This window comes from Lacerta agilis, chromosome 11, assembly GCF_009819535.1.
Source record: "Lacerta agilis isolate rLacAgi1 chromosome 11, rLacAgi1.pri, whole genome shotgun sequence".
Lineage (NCBI taxonomy): Eukaryota > Metazoa > Chordata > Lepidosauria > Squamata > Lacertidae > Lacerta > Lacerta agilis.
In genome coordinates, this window is record NC_046322.1 from 18,889,312 (window position 1) to 18,908,804 (window position 19,493).

General features: G+C 41.6%; 2 protein-coding genes across 3 annotated transcripts; both read right to left on the bottom strand.

The window, feature by feature from the left end:
• Window positions 1-289: 289 nt before the first annotated feature.
• TMEM267 (transmembrane protein 267) lies at window positions 290-7,103 on the bottom strand. Of its 2 annotated transcripts, none has more exons than XM_033163838.1 (3): window positions 7,037-7,103; window positions 3,564-3,951; window positions 290-1,748 (listed from the first exon to the last, which is right to left on the bottom strand). In XM_033163838.1, exons 2-3 carry the CDS (start codon window positions 3,885-3,887, stop codon window positions 1,413-1,415), a joined length of 660 nt encoding a protein of 219 aa, XP_033019729.1. In that variant the 5' UTR covers window positions 3,888-3,951; window positions 7,037-7,103; the 3' UTR covers window positions 290-1,412. The 2 variants fall into 2 exon arrangements, with proteins under 2 accessions (XP_033019729.1, XP_033019730.1); XM_033163839.1 differs by lacking the exon at window positions 7,037-7,103 and adding an exon at window positions 6,444-6,521.
• Window positions 7,104-8,045: 942 nt separating this feature from the next.
• On the bottom strand, window positions 8,046-18,885 carry C11H5orf34 (chromosome 11 C5orf34 homolog). The gene is made up of 13 exons (XM_033163837.1): window positions 18,765-18,885; window positions 18,380-18,608; window positions 17,798-17,887; window positions 15,864-16,495; window positions 15,257-15,358; window positions 14,468-14,588; window positions 13,857-13,948; window positions 13,495-13,567; window positions 12,368-12,538; window positions 11,184-11,278; window positions 9,485-9,577; window positions 9,098-9,138; window positions 8,046-8,429 (listed from the first exon to the last, which is right to left on the bottom strand). The coding sequence occupies exons 2-13, from the start codon at window positions 18,572-18,574 to the stop codon at window positions 8,188-8,190; spliced, it is 1,947 nt and encodes a 648-aa protein (XP_033019728.1). The 5' UTR covers window positions 18,575-18,608; window positions 18,765-18,885; the 3' UTR covers window positions 8,046-8,187.
• Between the last annotated feature and the right edge of the window lie 608 nt (window positions 18,886-19,493).

Consider the following 19,493-nt stretch of genomic DNA (forward strand, 5'->3'; position numbering starts at 1 on the left):
GATAAGTAGCAGCAAGGAGTGCATCTTCCATGTGCTGGGGATCAGCTACAACTCTAACAGGATTTCAAGATTCAAACTTAGAATCAATGCAGTGCCTACACTAACGGAGATGTGAATATGTCAATATAATGGAAGATGTATTGGGCAACAGGTTAATAGCAATTCTGTAATATCCACAACTGCTAAGAGTGATGCTAGGATCCGGAAAGCTAATACTAACATGAAGAGACATAGATGGACCTAGATGCAACAAACAAACAAACAAACAAACAAACAGACCTGAAGAGAGCTATTCCTTATAGCTCTTCCAGTATTTACACCATTAGCTTTGACACAAATGTTCTGGCTATTAATATGGAGAATTTCTTTGAAATCAAACCTGCACTTTCATACATGCAAAGTTTGCAAGAGTGTTCTACACTACACATTTACCAGTAGTCCCTAAACTCATTAAGAAAAAGGCCCCCATAAGGGCTACTTCAGTGTAATCCTATGAATTTCTACTTAGTAGTAAATCCCACTTAGCTCACTGAGTCTCTCTCCAGGCATAGGATTGCAATGAAAATGTATGTAGTAAACAAAACATAATGCTATTACAGTACAAGTTAACAAAGCAAAGAGGTGCTGTCATTCACTAAAATAAATATAATAAAATAAGACAACAAATTAAAGCATTTCAGAAACACAAACCTTCGGGAATCTAGCTAAAGTTGAACTTATCCTGGAACCTAGCTAGGAAGGACAAGAGCCCAGACCATTTTAAGGTAAAGGATTTCAACTGATATCATTTGGTGCCCTATGTTTATAAAACACATATAAAATTAGATTTGAAGAGGCTATGATTTAACTCACCCAAATGCATTGTGGTGATATAAAATATATACAAACTGTGCCTTAGCAGCATTTTGTTTCTTTCAGGGTAGCACCAACCAAAAAAGCTGCATGCAAAACCATACTCCCCCCACAAAATATATATATATCATGGCATGCCGTTCACATTAAGGCATAAAGGAATTTGCTGGCAGACTCAGGAAATCACAACATTCCCCACAAAACCTGTCTGTTCAACACAATTGCCCTGCTTACACTTTTGCTGGCCAACTAACACATGCCATTTTTTAAGTGAACACCTAAAAATGTACACTGATAAGATTTCTTTAAGCAATATATCCCCCCAAAATGTGAGACTGGCAAAGGGAGGGGCATGGAAGTGAATAGCTGCTATTACAGATACTTTACAAAATACTTATGTGATTTTGGGTGGGAAAAATGTGCAGGAGACGCTCATGAGATTGCTTGGGCATGTTCATTACCTTGTGCAGCAGTGGTTTCAGAGAATCAACATTAGACCAAACTCAGAAAACATGAGGCAATTACTTCAGTGATGCAAACACTACCATTCTAGATGATCATTACACATCAATACGCATCCCGTGTTTGGTTGCCATCAGTTCTCTTGTTCCTGTTAAATACATAATAAAAGAACAGAGATGAGGTAACGATGCCGTGATTGCCACATAAAGCCAGTAAGGCAAGGGCGCAGTCTTTCCAAATGGGCAGATCCACAGGCCATGACGAATTCCATCTCGAACGTGATGTGAAGTCCAAGAGATAAACAGCATCCAGGGAAGAAAGCACCAGGAATCCTTCAGCTTGAAAAGGTGCATAATAAACTTTAATGTCAAACACACAAGAGGGATCACAGTAGAACAGTGAAGGAATGGTCTTCGTGGTAGAGTCAGAGCAGCCTAAGGGAAAGAAAAGCACAGTGTACAGTGGCAGCCAGAATTACAAGGAACAGTTTATGTGACTCTTGTCAGCTCGAATCTTCGTCATTTATCTCCATTTTGAGAGAAATCAACACATAGCCCAGAAAGGCCTCCATGATCAGATACTGTATATTTCATGCTTTGTGTGCCTAAGTGTCCTCTGTTACTCTATGTGTTGGTGTAATATATTCCATTCCGTTTGTTGCCTTCTCATTGTAAGCCATGGACTGTTTTCTGACCACCAACAGAGACTGGAGTCCTTTGCCCCTGTTCCGCAAAGCAGTTCTTAAGGTTAAAGAAACTAATGAAGCTATGTTGCTTATTATCTTTTAAAAACTATTGTGTTCTTAATTAATGGCAGTTGTAAGCTGCCTTGGGCAACTCATATGTGAGTCGGAAAAGTGGAATATAAATGATAAAGCTATTTGAAAATGTATGACAATAGTTTAGTTTTTATGCTACATTTTACTTTTCAGTCATTTGATTAATTCATCCAAACCAAACAAAAACATTCAGATATGGTCTTGAGGATGCTCAAGCACTTAAAGTGCATGGAACTAATATACATGACATATTATACTACAGTAAAAGTAAATGTTATAATATAAACAACAACAAAAAAATCCTTCCAGTAGCACCTTAGAGACCAACTAAGTTTGTTATAACATTTGTAAGCCATACTGGGAGTCTTTTTTTCTACTGAAGAGCAGGAGAAAAATGCTTTAAATAAACAATAAACAATAAAAGTGAAAACCAATTAAAAATAAAACCATTCTACACCATATTAGTTAAGACAAATGCCAGTTCAGGAGGGAAGCAAAATAAGAAGTATGAAAATAAGAATCCTACATGCACATGGCACATGAACTTCTTGTGAAGTGTGCCACCTACTGGGAAAAGGTACAGAAAAGCAATTTCATAGAATCATAGAATCATCGAGTTGGAAGAGACCAATGTGGTCCTCCAATGCATTCTATAAATATTAAACTGCCACACTAAAATATGTTATGCTTAATATTTCTGATCTGAAGCAGTTCCAAATTACAGTTACACTGGTTGGACAAGGCTAGCATCACAACCAAACCTCTTTATCCTGGTGGATAATTTACACCTGCATAGTGAATCCAAGTCACTGTGGCAAAGCTCTTGTGCTGCTGTTAGTCTGGGTCAGCAGTTTAGGAACTTTCACCACTAAGCCCAAGTTTTACAGCCTGTGCAACTTTTTCTGAATGATGTACAGAAAAGCCCCTGAACCTGACATTTGGAGAGTTTGTAAGTAAACAATTTTTAACTTACTAAATGTTTGGTCTTTCTCTATGCTGGGGGAAGGAGTTTAGAAGGGCAAATTTTAAAGGTCTAACAGCCTATTATTTCCATGCTTTACTTTGCTGCATATTTTGTGATTTTAAATCTCTGCTAGGGTTATCTCACCAAAGAGTATTTTCACCAAACCTGGATGCTGGCATCCAGGGAATTCTCCCTTTATACTATTTTTCCTTACCACCAACAGTTTCACACTAATATTAAATGCAAAGTATCTTCTAGCTCTGGACACTTATCAGCATAAAAAGCTATCCAACCCCCACCCCTATCAAATCCAAAAACAGATAAGAGATGGCACATCAGGATGGCTTGCACTGAAGTCTGCCCTTCAAACCTGAGCACAACCAAGTAATCAAATGGAAAATTTTAACATGAAATTAACATTAAAAATACTTCCAATGGTTTTGGTTCAAATTATGCATAAATGTGTTTTTTTGTAAATCCAGTTAATTAAACTGTGGTTTTGCTTACCTGTAATGAGAGAGATCCAGCTAGAACAAAGTGATCCACATCAATGACAGATGAAAGAAAGCCAGCTAAAATGACTTCTGTAAAGTCACTTTTCTTCTTGAGTCCTATCACTATTGCCCAAGACCAAAATCCCACAACACCATGCACAGTGTTATCAGAGAGTGCTCGCAGCCAGTCATTCTGCTGAATGACAGCAAACTGCAGAAGTCTATCTGCTACAAAGCAGAAAAACCCCAATCCTAGGCTTGAAATTACAGAAGCTGTGCTGAATGACTGGAGAAGAGCATGGGCCTTTTCAGTCTCAGATGCCATAGCAAGCAACATGTCTCCATGCACAAAATGCCATCAGGATACATTCGGTCCATTGTCTGTTAAATCTTCAGTCATTCTGTAATCATCAGAGAAAGCTTAATGAGAGGACTTATCAGTACTAAAAATGTGTTTCCTTAAATAAGCAGAAAGATCACAGAACAGCACAGAAATCTGAGAGCCAAATAAGAATCTCTGTAAACACATTTTTCTGGTTCACTGTTCCATACAAAGCTAAATCTGTGCATATTACGTCAAACAGTGTCCTAGTTGAAACCTGCATTTCTTATAACACTCATTTTCACGCACAGTACCTCTCCTCTGCCCTTCTGCTTGCCTACATTTTCAAAGCGCACAGCTAGTATCTGTTCTAGCTATTATTCCATCTCATCTGCCACATCTGCTTTGATATAGGCTTTCTTCATTCTTGCTTCTTCCTCGCGCCCTCAAGCCTGCCCTGGGTCCAGAAGAAACACCTCAATGCTTGCGGCTATGTGCTCTTTTTTGTTTTTCATAAAAATATCTTCAAAAAGACAAATATAACTTTGCAGCTCTTGCTGTTCTGAGAAAGGTGAAATCAGCACACGGAGTTTCAGGCTAGTTTTGCAGCACTAGCAACAAAGGAAATAATCCTTCACTAAGTTAATAAACGTATGAGTCATAATTAATGTTGCGTGTTAATTAACTAGTGATTTCTAATTAGTTTACTACTTCTTGCCAAACACATTCACTTTGCCCAGTTCTTGTCACAAACAGGGAAGATACTTTCTGAATGTTACATCCAAAGTGTACTACAGTGGTTGTGAAACTGGGTACAGAATTTATTCAAAATAATACCATAACACTGGGTGAGAATATGGACAAACTACATAATCACAGCTCTGTAATGGAGAACTTTTTGGCATACCCTTTTCTCGGACACCATGAGAGAGCTCAAGTTGCAGCAGTTAAAAAAAGGTGAAGCTGGAGAATATGGTGGGAGCAAAATAAATTAGTGAGGAACTAGTGTTTCATCAGACCAAGCATTGCAATACCAGTAGGAGAGATGTTTAAAGCCTGAGCTGGAAAAACAGCAAGTGATGAACAAATATGTCTCTACTTACCCATGTTAGTTAGGAGACTAAGTTAACCTGTGCTTAAACTTTGCAGGCAGTAGCAATAGGGAACAGGAAAGTAGAACTATACAGAAATTAGTATCACAATGTTGCATGCATAAAATCAGGGATGGACAATGCATGGCCCTCCGGTTACAGGTACACTGCAACTCCCACTATTTCTGACCATTGGGCCATATAGGCTGGGGATGAAGGGAACCAGAGTCCAGCAGTGTCTGAGAGTAGGCCAAAGGTTGCCCACTCCTGCCCTAAATCTTACAATAAGAGTGGAAGGAAGGAACTTTCACACTATACATAATAGCAAATACAGGCTTGCCACTATGCACACAATTTAGCAAGGGATATGGGCTGGGGAGAAGAGGGCAGCCAAATCTGCATTATTCTAAAAAGAGTATTTTATAATACATGACCTAAATATAAGTACTGTTTTAACCCTCACATCCATACATCTAAAATTTTGCATATAAAGTCACCCTTAGTATAAATTTTAGCGACTAAGAGATGATCAGAAATTGTATTTATATATTGTCCAGACATACGTTAGGCCAGTAATAATCCAGTATGAACTACTGCCCATTTTTCAAGTTGTCTCATCTTGCCTATGTTATCAATCCACTGTTTTCAGACAGATTGGTCAGTTGTGGATCTCTGTTGAGCACTTCAGAACTAACCTGCTTTGGCTAGCAATAAACACTGACCCAACCCAAGATCCTGCAACTCCTCTTTCTAGCTCAGGCTTGTAAATAACTACCCACTCATCCAATGCTTGCAAGAATCATAAATCAGGCAACAAGGTAGAAAAGTACTACAAAATCTGGCTCTTGCTTTATGCTATAATGACTAATATAGGAATGTGCAGGCCAATCAGTAATGACTTTGTGGCATTCTTTCCAAGGCAATTTGAGCTCCTTTCCACTCCTGCCCGCTACCTTTCTTCTTAAAGGGACCGGATGAACGTTCCAGCTTTGTATGATTTCTGACCTATTTTAATCCTAGCACAACAAAGCCCAGCTCTATTCCTGCCCTTGCTTCGACAACACATTCAAAATCCCACCTCCACTTTCTATCGCCTCCATTTCTACTCTTCAGTTCAGCTCAAACCTGGATAGCCCTTTATTCCCCCTAACCTTCACCATGGCTGCTTCAAGGCTTAGTCTCATAACTTATACCTTCATGGGGCATCCTTAGGCGCTTCCTTCCCTCATCTTCTCTCCCTCAGCCAGATTTTAACCTCTCGTAGCCACAGCTATGAGTCTGAGTCCCTCTACTTCCTTCTAATCTAATCATCACCCTTACACCTAATAATAATAATAATAATAATAATAATAGACTTGTATGCAGCATGAGCACACAATGGGGGCTTTGCAGAGCACAAGAGAGCAGGCCTTTGCCCTGAGGGGCTGTGTGTGTGTGTCTATGTATATATATGATACCCTTTCCCCATCACCACTGGTACCTGTTCCCCTAAGCAGCAGGCAGAAACTCAACGGGGGAAGCTGTACCCTCGCATGAAAAAGCAGTCATTTGGGTCTGCGAGGAAAAGAAGAGGATATACATCATTTTATTATTATTTATTGAATTTATATACCGCCCTATACCCAGAGGTCTCAGGGCGGTTCAATAGAGTGTCGGTAGCCTGGGTTAGCTCTGTTGGTACAGCATGAGACTCTTAATATATGGGTCGTGGGTTCGAGCCCCACGGTGGGCGAAAGACTCCTGGGCTGGGCTAGATGACCCTCGCGACCCCTTCCAGTTCTGCTGTTCTGTCTGCCCCTGTCACCTTCCCCGTCGCCACGTACTTTCCAAGGGCGGGAGAAGCTCCCCCTGTCGAGCTTCACGCCGGGGGCTGAAAGCTCTCCCAGGGGACGCCGCACCGAGTGGCGACGGCGAGGAACCGGCTAGGCGCACCTCAGGCGACCCGCTCCATCCCTTCCCTCCGCCGCCCTCGAGTGCAGCCCCCGCTCCCTTCCTCTTCCTCCCCACAGGCAACCCCGGCCGGCCTCCAACCGCCCCCTCAGCGCCGCCCGACGACCGCCTCTCCCTGCTCACCTCCCTCAGCAGCGCGAGGAATGGGCGGCTGCGCATGCGCCGGACCCGCAAACCGGCGCCTCTCTCTCTCTCTCGCGGCATCCTGGGAGAGCGGCGGGAGCGCCGCCCACCCGCCTTAGCGACGGCCCATTCCTTCCTCTCGCTTCGCAGTCAAGCGGGGCGCTCTAGAGATAAGGTTAAAGTGTCGTTTATGCTACAAGCAAGGCAATTAACGAAAGCGGCTCTTCCTCTTTCTGAACGCAAATGTGTGTGTGTAGAGGACGGAGGGGTGAGTGGCATGCAGGGGTTTCCATATGAGTGGTAGAGCAGATGCCCCAAATCTAATCTGTACAGTATCTGCTGCTCCTGTAAGCAAATTAAAAGGAGAGACATGGGAACCCGCTTGTTCTACTGGGCAAGGTACACAGTGTTCAGCAATTTAATTTAATTTTCCAAGGTTTTATTGGCACCACCTTTTTGAGGGCGTGGGGGGGGGGGCTTTTACAGCTATAAAAATTGAATCGGTCCAATTATTATTTTGAGACTATACATATACAGGAACAATAAAAGGATGAAATTTTTCCTTGCTGTGGAAAGTATTAAAAAAAATTCAGACGGTGAAGATGAAATTTCATTATAACTTTATTTGAAAAACAGCCAACGTACTAGAAGACTTAGTTAAATATTACGCCTTGCTTAATTGACCTGTATGGCTTTATTCAAACATCCATAAACTACCCAAAAACTTCAAATATCAGAATAAAATGTTATAAAACACGACAGCTGAAATTTCAAAGGCAGTGATTTTCAAGCATGTAGGAAATAACTAATTCTTATCTGTTAATTCAGTACAGGATTATACAGTGCAATTACATTTGGCATTATAACAAAATCCTCTCATCTCTGGCCTTTTATAACAAACCATAGTTTGTGTACACACAAACAAACATATATATACACAAACATTTACATTAAATTTTAATATCCCACCTATCTCCAAAGAGAAACAAGGAAGCTAAAAAACAACAACCCTACAACATAAACTCAAATTAATAAATTAACAATATCCTTAATTTATAATCCTGCCTTTGATTATCTATAAAGTCAGTGACTCAGAACAACTCTGTGGCCTGACCTTGGATGGTTGAATTTCATTTTCGACTTCAATCAGATTAATGAGGGACAGAATTACCGGAATTACTTTTGACATTTTTTCTCTTTACAGAGGAAGCTAAAAGAGAGTCAATATCACTGATAACCTTTGAAGTTTTTTCCAGAGTCTCAGCTATGTTGTTTTTACTAACATTCGCAGCTAAAAAGATTTCCTCTGGTCTGTTCTGCCTGTCTGTGCTGGAGGATGGATTTATTTTTGCAGCTGAATCCATACTTGGAATATTGCTGTTCTCCACTAAAACTGTAGTTATATAGTTAAGGAGGGAAATTCATAAGCTCTCTTGTGCTATATTTGTGATGGCATCACGGAGTTCAATACATGCTGCAATGCAAACCTGCTTTGTGTTGGGTTTGAAAGGGGTAGGGGTAGTTTGGGCCGAGTCCTGCTAGTGTCACTCTGCTGGTGTGAAACTCTGCCTGCCGAATGTGCAGAACAGCCCACAGAAAGCCCCCCAAACAGGCAAGTGGTTATTAGTCAACCCTACCACTATGAGGGGCAAGACTGTGGATGGAACAGTGGCCCCATTCCTTCCCAGCTGGGGTTTAAATTGCAGTGTAAGTCTGCAAACTTAGCTGGGAGTAAGTCCCACAGAACATGTCTAGGATTGCACTGCAAGATTTAAAAGAAGTTCCAGAGGCAATTTTAATATGTCATTAAATATGTACATAACACATATCAAGAAATAAAAAAATGTTTCTCTTAAATAAATCTAAACTGCCACATGATAAACAAAGTAATGTGAAGGAGCTTTAACATTTTAATACTATTTGCAGACACCTTAATAGTACTTTGGCTAACAAACTGAACCCAAGTATAGAAATGGCTTATTATTGGTTGCCTCAAGAAAAGAATTATCCAATCCGGCTAATAACTTTTTTGTGGATTCAAAATGTGCTCAAAAAGGATACAGTTGAATCTTCTTATTTTTTCAAGTTCAGCAGCGACTGACCTATAAAATACCAAGATAAAACTGAAAACACATTTCTCAAAATACCATTTTGCTTATTACCACAATGACATGTCTTAGATCTGGTGTTTACCTCTGTGGACGGGGATGATCTGACACTAAGTTCCAGTGGAACAAAAGCAGTGTCACGGTCAGATCACTTCCTGGTGCAACTAGACTTCTCTGTGACCCTTCCCCTCCACAGGGAGGAGAGACCAATTTCAGTGGTCCGCCCCCTGCCTCTTAATGGATCCAAATGGTTTCCAAAGAGAGGTAATAAATAAAATTGAATAAACTGGTGTTTAAAAATAAATACAGATGGCCCCCAAGAGCCATTTAAGATGGATACCAGGTCTCTTCAGGAATAGGCTGTGATGTGACTGCACACATCTCTCCATTCTTGTTTAAGCTTCTGCACCATTTGACCACGGTTGTTACGTATCTGCGTTGGAGAAAAATACCGGTAAGTTGTGTTACATCCACCATGAATGGGCAGCACCAACTAAAGAACCAGTGGCAGCTGGGGCATCCCGTCCCTAATAAGGAAAACAGACCTGCCTGTCTCTGATTGGGAGGCAAATTCCTTACTCTTAGGATGTATCCATACAATAGCTTTCTTCACAACTGTGAGCAGGGCAGGGCGGGGTGGAGTAAGTGAAGACAAGCTACAACCATTAACTATAATGTTGTTTGCTGCTCCAGCTCAGGCTGCGCAGAAAAAAGCATGTAGCTTCCTGAAATTCATTCTGATTGTGCAGATAAAATATAACTGATAGAATACTGCAGGATGTTGTACTGGTGTGTGAAAACAGTCAAGATCCAAGGATCCCCAGCCATGCACCTTCATATGGTGGCAATGTCAGGCACCATCCTAGCACCTGGGCATCTGCACTTGGTCACAAGCAGCCGACAGCCAGCTGCAAAATGCACCTGGAGAATTTCAAATGCAGCTGCAGAGGGGGTTTTTATGCTTGGCAACTGAAGGAATGCAGGAGTCTGTATTCAGATGTGAAACTGGTAAGATAAGAGCTGGAAAGTCGCACACAAAGCTATGTTGCTCACTCCTGTGCAAGTGAAGGGGTATCTCTGCAGGTATACATTATATAAATACTAATAATTGATTTATATACACCCCTTTATCCAAAGATTCCAAGGCAGTGTAGGAGTTATGAGGGCTGCTGCTATAGTAGAGGTTGGATCCAGCTGTTGAAATGCCACAACCTACTGAAAGGTTGCAGTTCAGTAGGAGAGCACCTGTCATGTTTCAATCCTTGGCATCTCCAGGTAGGGCTGGGAATGCTCCCTGTTGAAACCCCAGAGAACTGCTGCCAGTTTGGTGCAGACTGAACTAGCTGGACCAATGGTTTCACTTCAGTGTAAGGCACCTTCCTATGTTCCTATTGGATTGGATTGCAAAAAATGAACGTGAGGGAGTTGGGGGACAAGACTTTAGCATGATGTTCTGCCAACAGCACGCAGATGTAGTGCAGGAAAACAGCTCTAGGAAAATAGGTGCCTAATCAATGTTAGAAACTGAGATATGAAAGCTAGGAGCCAAATGGCACCTAAAATCTAGGTTATAGGCACGGCAATGGAGTGTCTAGGCGCGCTTTTTTATAACAAGAATGCAAAGCTGAAAATGAATGAACTGCAGCTAAAATATTATGTTCATTTTTCATATGGTCTAGTCTTTCCCCTGCCCACCTCCCTAATATTCTTAAGGGAGGCAGAAAAAGTCCTCCTTTCCTTCCACTCTGCGCTTTTAATCTTAATCGCAATACTGCGCCTGGAGCTCAGAAGCTGCTTGCATGAATGACATTCCCTGTCGTAAAACATGCCTAGAACAATGGGAGTTTCGAACACTGTGCCTAATACTATCTCCTCAAAGCACTTGTTAAAATGTATGCTGCTGAAGTCAAAGGATTGATGACTCCTACTGAAATCTGCAGCAAGAGGAAGAAGGAAAAATATTTCACCTGCATTTTTCTCTTTTGGGCAAATTAAATCATACTGAAATTCCTAAATTTATCCAAAACATCTACAAATACCTTTCATAGAGTCCAGGATGATCCACGTGGATAAGCTGCTGTGCTCCTGTAGGCAAAGTGAGTTTGCACCAACCCGTGTTAGCATCTTGAGGTCTCTTAGAAGAAAATTAGATAATCAGTTGAAGTACCCTACTTCATCCCTCCTTCCAATAACTTCTTCCTGTCTGCTGTCATTTTTTTCAGGTAGGGGCTTAGTTTTCTAGTTCCCCCTCCAGGTTGGTTCCCTGCACGTTTCCAATTCCGAGCATTCCTTGTAGCCAAGTGGGTCAGTATGATTCTGGATACTAATATATCCCTAGTTCTTCAAGCCCAGAAGCAAACCCGGCCGAACTCCTGAACCCCGTACTCTCATAATAAATTTCATTCACCTTCACTGTTGTTTATAGCAGAGCCACTCTAAACAGGTTTTTGACTGCTGCCTCCTGGACAACCATACAATCAACAACCAGAGCTGTGTGCAAATGGCTTCTCAACTGCACCATGTTTGGGGCAGAGAAATTTTAAGAGGCACACCTCACCAAATTTCTACTGCAGCAGGGACGGGGTTGTGGGGTGGGGAGCAGAAAAATTCTCCAGAGTTTCTCAGGGATGTGACTAACAATTAGCAAGTGGTAGCCATTGTTGAAGGGAAAGAGTTGCCACAAAATGATTTTTCTATTTAAATGTTTGTGAAGTTATTTTATAAAAGGCCACCCATACGATGAAACTGAAAAAGCTAAAGCAGGGAAGTCAGGATGTCTTCTCTTGCACAGGTAAAGGTAAAGGTAAAGGGACCCCTGACCATTAGGTCCAGTCGTGTCCGGCTCTGGGGTTGCGGCACTCATCTCACTTTACTGGCCGAGGGAGCCGGCGTACAGCTTCCAGGTCATGTGGCCAGCATGACTAAGCCGCTTCTGGCGAATCAGAGCAGTGCATGGAAACGCCGTTTACCTTCCCGCTGGAGCGTTATCTATTTATCTACTTGCACTTTGACATGCTTTCGAACTGCTAGGTGGGCAGGAGCAGGGACTGAGCAACGGGAGCTCACCCCGTCACGGGGATTCGAACCGCTGACCTTCTGATCAGCAAGCCCTAGGCTCTGTGGTTTAACCCACAGCGCCACCCGCGTCCCCCCTGGCACAGGTACCAGGAGGTAAATGCTCCCAAGCATGGAATAATTTAAATCAACACCTTGTAAGGCTCACCTGTGATTTTCCATCTTGAGAAGTGAAACTCCACACCATGTTCAGTATCGTTCCATCATAAAAAACAGCATGCACTTTATTATCTGAATAAGCAAAGAGTCTTCCTACATTGGGAACAATTGTTTCAGCCAGGGGGACTGGCAGCATTTGTCCTCTACTCATCTCAGGACACTGAAAGGAACATTGTGGGACAAAAATAAGTTAAGTACTAATTTATAACATGGGGAAAACTGTCACGTTTGCATTTCTTAGTGCAGAAAGTATTGATCTGATGTGCAGAGATCTTTCCTATTCTGCTTAATTCAAGAGGGTTCTGGAAGCTTTTCTGTGTGAAAGGAAACAAGCAGAAGGTTCACGATGTTTGGGTTATACCTTCAGAGAAGCTGAGTATAGCTGGCTTAAACTGGTCCTGTTATCTCTTTCTGTCAAGGTCATGCTGATTATAAAAGTAAGGCCAGAAGGAGCCTGGGTTTCACTGTCTCTATCTATTTTCCTTCTGGTGTGGTGTTCTGTACATAGTATGCTTAGTGTTAAGGTTTAGGCTTATTATAAGTTATTGTAAGTTTAAGTCTGCTGCAACTGGATTTCTTATGGACAGTGCCAATCCTGAATGTATTGGATTTGTGACCATTATGCTCATTTGCCTTCAGTAGCAGTAAAGCTCTGCTGGATAAAATACAATTGCCTCTAGTCTATTTTCGGGAATCCTGCAACGAGTTTGTTACTTTGTTAACTATACATTGGAATCTGCTCTGGATCAATATTGAGTAGGATTTCAATAGCAAAAATATCTACTGGAAAGCCTTTTTGCTTTTTCTGATCCTTTTCTAGTTTCATTTATTTTCATATTCTCTAATTTAGGGGATAATAGGACCTAAAGAGCCTAGGCTATATATAATTTGTAGCACTTGCTCAATAGGTCAAGAAGGTTTATTTCTCTCATAAAAATATACATCTTTATAAACACAATTACCTGCCCTAAACTCTTCAAATTGGTTGGGAATGGAAATCTAAAATTTCCACATGCCTAGATTTCTTTCACCCTGAAAATTGAGAAGTGCTGTGAGCACAGAGACCAGAATGATATTTTACAAGATAAAACTGCCAGCACCTTCATTCTTACTTACCACCATCTTCCAGCAGCAGACAGAATAATTATGAGTTAACGAAAGGATGCTCTCAAGATTATGTTGAAGAACTCTAGGTAGTTTAAAAAAAGAAAAAGATTAAAGACGTTTCATAAGGATATACTGGCTTTACAAAAAACGTCAGTTTATATTTACCTGTATATTTGTTGTTAGCATCGTAGCCTACCAATAAAACAGCATTTCCTAAACTCAATACCCATTTCATGTCACAATGTAAATTGAGTCAGTTACTCAACAGGTGCTTTATAAGACACAGAAAAAGGCAGTAAATGTTCCTTCAACTCAGCTATACATGCCCTTGGTGTGTGGACTAACAAAAATGCAGAGCCAAAATATTTCACCTTACAGCTTGAGTGATAATGGTCCACACAGAGTAGAGACTCCCAGGTATATCAGGTGGTAGGCTGCTTGCAGAATACATTGTTTCTTCTCTCTTAAAGATGCAAAAAGAAAAAGGAAATTGCTTTCTAACGAGCAAACCAAGAATCTCAGGCACATTCACAGCATACATTTTAAAGCACTGTGATAGTACTTTAAACAGATGTGGCTTCCCCCAAAAAATTCTGGGAGCTGCCGTTTCTTAAGGGTACTGAGAGTTGTCAGCAGGCCTCTATCCCCTCACAGATTTATAATTCTGAGTTTTCCCTGTGAAGAGGGGATTGATTGTTAAGCCACTCTTAAGACTGTAGCTCTGTGAGGGGAATAGAGTATAAAAACAATGAGCTCAAGCGGAAAAACCAGGCCATACCTGGCAATTTCAAACATCTCCACCTTTTGCTGGACATATCACTGTTAGCTCTAAAAATGCCTGGGTGTTCCCTGTCATCTTTCAAGTGGCAAGGAAAACATAATGGAAACTGTAATTTATAAACATAGCATAATAGAAGACCTACAGCAACGTTCCTCAAATATATTCTAGAATGGGTCTGAAAGATAAAATGGTGTCATTTACCTCCCTCGTTCCTTCCTGGATATAATAGCGAGTGAAATATTTCCCCAAAAAGGAACCTTCCGATTTGAAAACTGAGCCATCGCCGGGGTAGATTTCTATGTGTCTAGCTCCAACAAGAAACCTAAGAGAAAGTACTGATTAGTTCTGCTGAGCGTTTTACTAACTTATGAGAATGTGTGGATTAATTACAGATAGAATAGTTGTACAGGACTGCAGCCGGCCCAGTATACCTGAAGGAGCGTCTCCACACCCATTGTTGAGCTCGGACACTGAGGGCCAGTGCCAAGGGCCTTCTGGCGGTTCCCTCCCTGCGAGAAGTGGGGTTGCAGGGAACCAGGCAGAGGGCCTTCTCAGTGGTGGCGCCCGCCCTGTGGAACGCCCTCCCATCAGATGTCAAGGAAATGAACAACTCTCTGACTTTTAGAAGACATCTGAAGGCAGCCCTGTTTAGGGAAGTTTTTAATGTTTTATGTATAATAATAAATTATCAACATCATCATCTATGCTTCAGCTCCATTGGGGTCAACAAGACTTAAGTGCATTAACTGTAGAAGTAGTAGCTCTGTACAATACTGTACTCAGAGTCAGACACATACTCCCAGGTAAGTGTGCATAGGACTGCCTAAGAGTGTGGCACTGCTTTCAAGCTTTTCTTTTTCACGTAAATCATGTGGAGACTTCTTCTGAAAACTCTGTATATTTTAAAAAACCCAAACTTTCCTGATGTTAGGTAAGCAATATTAATTTGTTAGCCATTAAACTATGTGGTTTTTGTTTTGTTTTACACACCTGTAAATGATGCCCTTACTCCACACTATTTTGACTGGCTGGGAGTACAAATACTGACCACTGTCCTCTTTCCTCAGTTGCAAGAAATCAGAGAAATCCCACCTGTGAAACAAATCAGCAGATACTGAACTTAGCAAAATCCTGCTGGAACCGTTGCTAATAAATGAAACAAGACTGGGGAGTCTAGCCACTGACCGTGTTGGCTGAGGCTTGTGGGAGTTGGGAGCCCAGTAGGGCTAGAAGTAAACCATCCCTTCTGTAGATATTGCTTTCAAGCCTAAGCAATCTGATCTTATATCTGTTTCCCCAGATGAAATTCCACTATGTGCAGTAGGAAGTCCCGTCTGCACTACACATTTAAAGCAGTATCATACCGTTTTAAACAGCCCTTCCCCCTCAAAAAAAACCCACAACCCTGGCTGGACTGTAGTTTGTTAAGCGTGTTGAAGCCCTTATTCCCCTCACAGAGCGACAATGGAAAATTCACTGCTGTTTTTAAGCAGATTTTCAGCCACCTTAGTTAGGGGAAGGGACTTAAAAAAATAAAACAAAACAGAAATAGAAATACTGTAGTAAATCAATAAAATAAAATAAAAACACAATTCACCTGTGCAAATAAGGAGCATGGCAGCTGAGTGGTAAAGCCCAAGGCAAATAAGTGACTGCCTCAGAAGAGTGTGATATATCAAGCCCTGCAATTCCAGCATCTCTGTTTCCTGCATCCAGTTCATTTTCTTTGCCAGTGTTTAACTGATAAAACCTAAGTGCCAATGATAAAGGGTACCTCCATTCTTCGGAGCAGGAGGACACAGACAGGCGTTGAGTAACCCAACAATATTCTGATGAGCAGTTCTGGAAAGACCAGGGGCTCTCCTCTAATTTTTGCACAGATCCTGAGTTGCTGTCCTGCATATTCTGTGCCGCAGACCTGCAGAGGTCACCCTCTCCTTCTTCTGTTCTCAGCTGCTGAGAAGACGGCTTTTCGGCAGAATTCTGGCCGGGTCTTCCACGCCAATCCTGGATCGATTCGCCACACATTTTATCTAATGGTGGTGCCGATGACCTCTGGCTAACTTTGCACAAAAACTCCACTGTAAATTCTTGCTGAAGGTCAGGCAAGGTCAGACTAGCATGGCCATCTAGAGAAGAGATGGTCACAGCGCCATGGTGCAAACAGGCTGCTCCATTCTCAGCATGAGAAGCGGGCCATTTGGCTTTAGAGATATCTGCGAAAAGAATCTGTTAAGAGGAGAAGGAAAACTACTCAAATCTTAACCACAATGCCACTGACACCAATTTATTATTTCATTGCTACATATAGGCTGGATAGCTCTGTTGGTAAGAGCAAAGGTTGCAGGTTCAATGCCTGTATGGGACAGCTGCATATTCCTGCATTGCAGGGGGTTGGACTACTACTACTACTACTACTACTAATAATAATAATAATTTATTTATACTCCGCCCATCTGGCTGGGTTTCCCCAACCACTCTGGGTGGCTCCAGACAGAATATTAAAAACATGCTAAAACACCAGACATAAAAAACTTCCCTAAACAGGGCTGCCTTCAGGTTTCTTCTAAAAGCCAGATAGTTGTTTATTTCTTTGACATCTGTTGGGAGGGTGTTCCACAGGGCAGGTGCCACCACCAAGAAGGCCCTCTGCCTGGTTCCCTGTAACCTCACTTCTTGCAGTGAGGAAACTGCCGGAAGGCCCTCGGACCGGTGTTATATGGTCCCTGAAGACTAGATGAACCTCAGAGTCCCTTCCAACTCTACATTTTTTTGATTCTATGATTAACTGGTCTTCTCCAACCTGGTGCTTCTCCGGTTGTTTTGGACTACAACTCCCATGAGCTACCACCCAGCAATTTAATTTGGACCCACTTTGATCTATCAAATCCCCACACCACCACACAACAGCAGATCTGCAACAGCTGGCGTTGTCACTAGGCAGGACACTAAATCCCCAGGCAGGCAGGTCTCTGCTGTGCACTCCCACCAGCAGCAAGAGAGGAGCAGGAGCCAGGTCAGCTGCAAAGCAGGTGAAACTTTTGCTACTATCTCCCTGCTTTGCTACTGCTCCCTCCCAAAGGGAGAAGAGAGACACCAGACCATCCCTGGAAGACACAGGACCCATCCAGCACTGATTTTTGCAACAGCTGGATTTGACACCAGGCTTCTGGGTGAGGTAGGGTGGTTAAAGCGGGGAAATGGTTGGTTCGATGTGAATGGTTTTTGGACTAGGAAGAGAGCTAAGGTCTTCTTTATCTGCTAATTAGTGAGTGAGGACGTTGCTTCGTTTATTATTTGAGTGTTGTTAACGTTGTTTGCTATTATTTATACGGCTGATATATTAGGTTTTTTCGTTTTTCCATAAATGTTATGTTATAGGCAATGTTAATGTATTATATGGCCTTCCCCTTTTTCCTATGGTATTATGTATTGTATATATATATATTTTTACAAGTATGTTTCTTGGAGACCTGCGGGTGACTAATAAGTTTAATAAATAAGAATAATAAGCCTACAAAAAGCACTTACATTTTTCCTTTCAGGAGGTATAATATTTGAAGGTAAATAGGGACGATCAGAATATTGATTCCGGAAATCAATTGCCTGCAAAAGCTTCTCCTAAAAACACACACACACACACAAAAGCAACAATATATATCACGTAATTTGTAGATTAACAAAAGCATATATTTAATTCCCCCTTTCTTAAAGGAGAGGAATGGCAATTAAGAACCCATGTTTAGTTCCAACACCCTTATCATCTGTATATATTTAGAAACTAGGCTACGATACAAAAGTGAAATCCACTTTTCAGTCTGGCCTCACTCAGCACGGGCATTTAATAATAATTTTTTTTTTATTTATACCCCGCCCTCCCCGGCCAAGACCGGGCTCAGGGCGGCTAACACCAAATATAAAATGCAGTTTGTTTTTTTAAAAACCTTTTAGTCCCTAAAAAGTTGCCCAGAAGAGAATGCAACCTACAGGCTGAAAATGGTTGCCCACCTGTGTCTTAACGCATGGGCTGAAAGATGTCTGATATTTACTATCCCAAAATAACCCCTTCTCTCTCCTGGAACTCTGCTTAGACTGAAAAATGTTCTAGTTTACCCTGTAGATGCTGATAGCAAATTGTGTCCTCTGGCGAATCCGCTCTGCTGGCTGTATGGGGTGGGCAGAGGCAGGAATGGCTTTCTCAAATAAAAACTCAGACCCACAAGGAGAAAGCAGCAACCTGGATCCATCCACATAGTGCATTTCTACAGAATTGTCCTCGTAAAGGATCATGATGCTCTCTGACTCCATAGCGGCAGATGAAAGATGTTTATTCAAAGACAATCTATAAAGAAGAAGATCGCAACTTAAGGGGCTGTGGATCGTTGGCAAAGACACTTAAATACCACACCCCAAATCCAGAGCAAAATGTTCTGATTAACACTTTACAGAGCAAAAACAGTGTATAATTTGAGGAGAAATAAGGTTTTGTCTCGCTCACCTCAGGCCTTCCACAGAGCAGGAATAGCTTCAGCCAAACATACAGAGAGAAAGCTCCCTCAGAACTACGCAGCCAATCAGAGCATTATACACATCTTTTCTGAGCGGTGCACAGTACTCCACAGAATGGTGGAATAAATACTTTCTGGGGGGAAAAGAATATTAGTCTAGTTCCACAGAATTAAGAGTGGTCCACATGCAATTCAATTTTAGGCTCACAAACCCACATTCACAGGCCCTGTGACCTGGCAGTTGGCAGTTACTGGCTTTTGAAATCAGTACAGTGGTAAGTCAGTTTTCAAACAGCTTAGTTCCCAAACAACTCGGAACTCGAACGCTGCAAAGCCAGAAGTAGGTGTTCCGGTTTTCGAACTTTTCCTTGGAAGCCGAATGAGCTCCTGAGCTTCCGTTTTCACTGTTGTGCTGCTCATTTGAGTCCTCCCCCCTCGTAATTAAAGCCTTCCGTTTCTGACTGCAGTGTTCTGAGGTGATATTTGATGCTTTTGTTTTTGCTATTTTTTGTGTTTTTGTTTGTGTGGCCTTTTTCATTTTTGTGACTGTGGCTTGTTTTTCGTTTTATGATTGATTGATTGATTTGTGACTGAGGAAATGGATAAAAGCACCCCCATCCAAACAATGACTATCATCAGTGCAGGTAAGAAAAAAATTAATTTTAATTTTTATCATCTACAATAGGCTACTAACTTACTTTATTTTATAGTACAGAAAA

What these genes read in the sequence shown, in the direction of transcription:
- TMEM267 (XM_033163838.1), bottom strand. Translation starts at nt 3,887, where the DNA reads ATGTTGCTTGCTATGGCATCTGAGACTGAAAAGGCCCATGCTCTTCTC. An exon ending in CTGGATCTCTCTCATTACAG is followed by an intron (nt 1,749 to 3,563) that starts GTAAGCAAAACC and finishes TCTTTCCCTTAG; the next exon opens with GCTGCTCTGACTCTACCACG.
- C11H5orf34 (XM_033163837.1), bottom strand. Translation starts at nt 18,574, where the DNA reads ATGGAGTCAGAGAGCATCATGATCCTTTACGAGGACAATTCTGTAGAA. An exon ending in TACCTCCTGAAAGGAAAAAT is followed by an intron (nt 16,496 to 17,797) that starts GTAAGTGCTTTT and finishes TCCTCTTAACAG; the next exon opens with ATTCTTTTCGCAGATATCTC. An exon ending in CCTATTCCTGAAGAGACCTG is followed by an intron (nt 9,139 to 9,484) that starts GTATCCATCTTA and finishes GGTATTTTATAG; the next exon opens with GTCAGTCGCTGCTGAACTTG.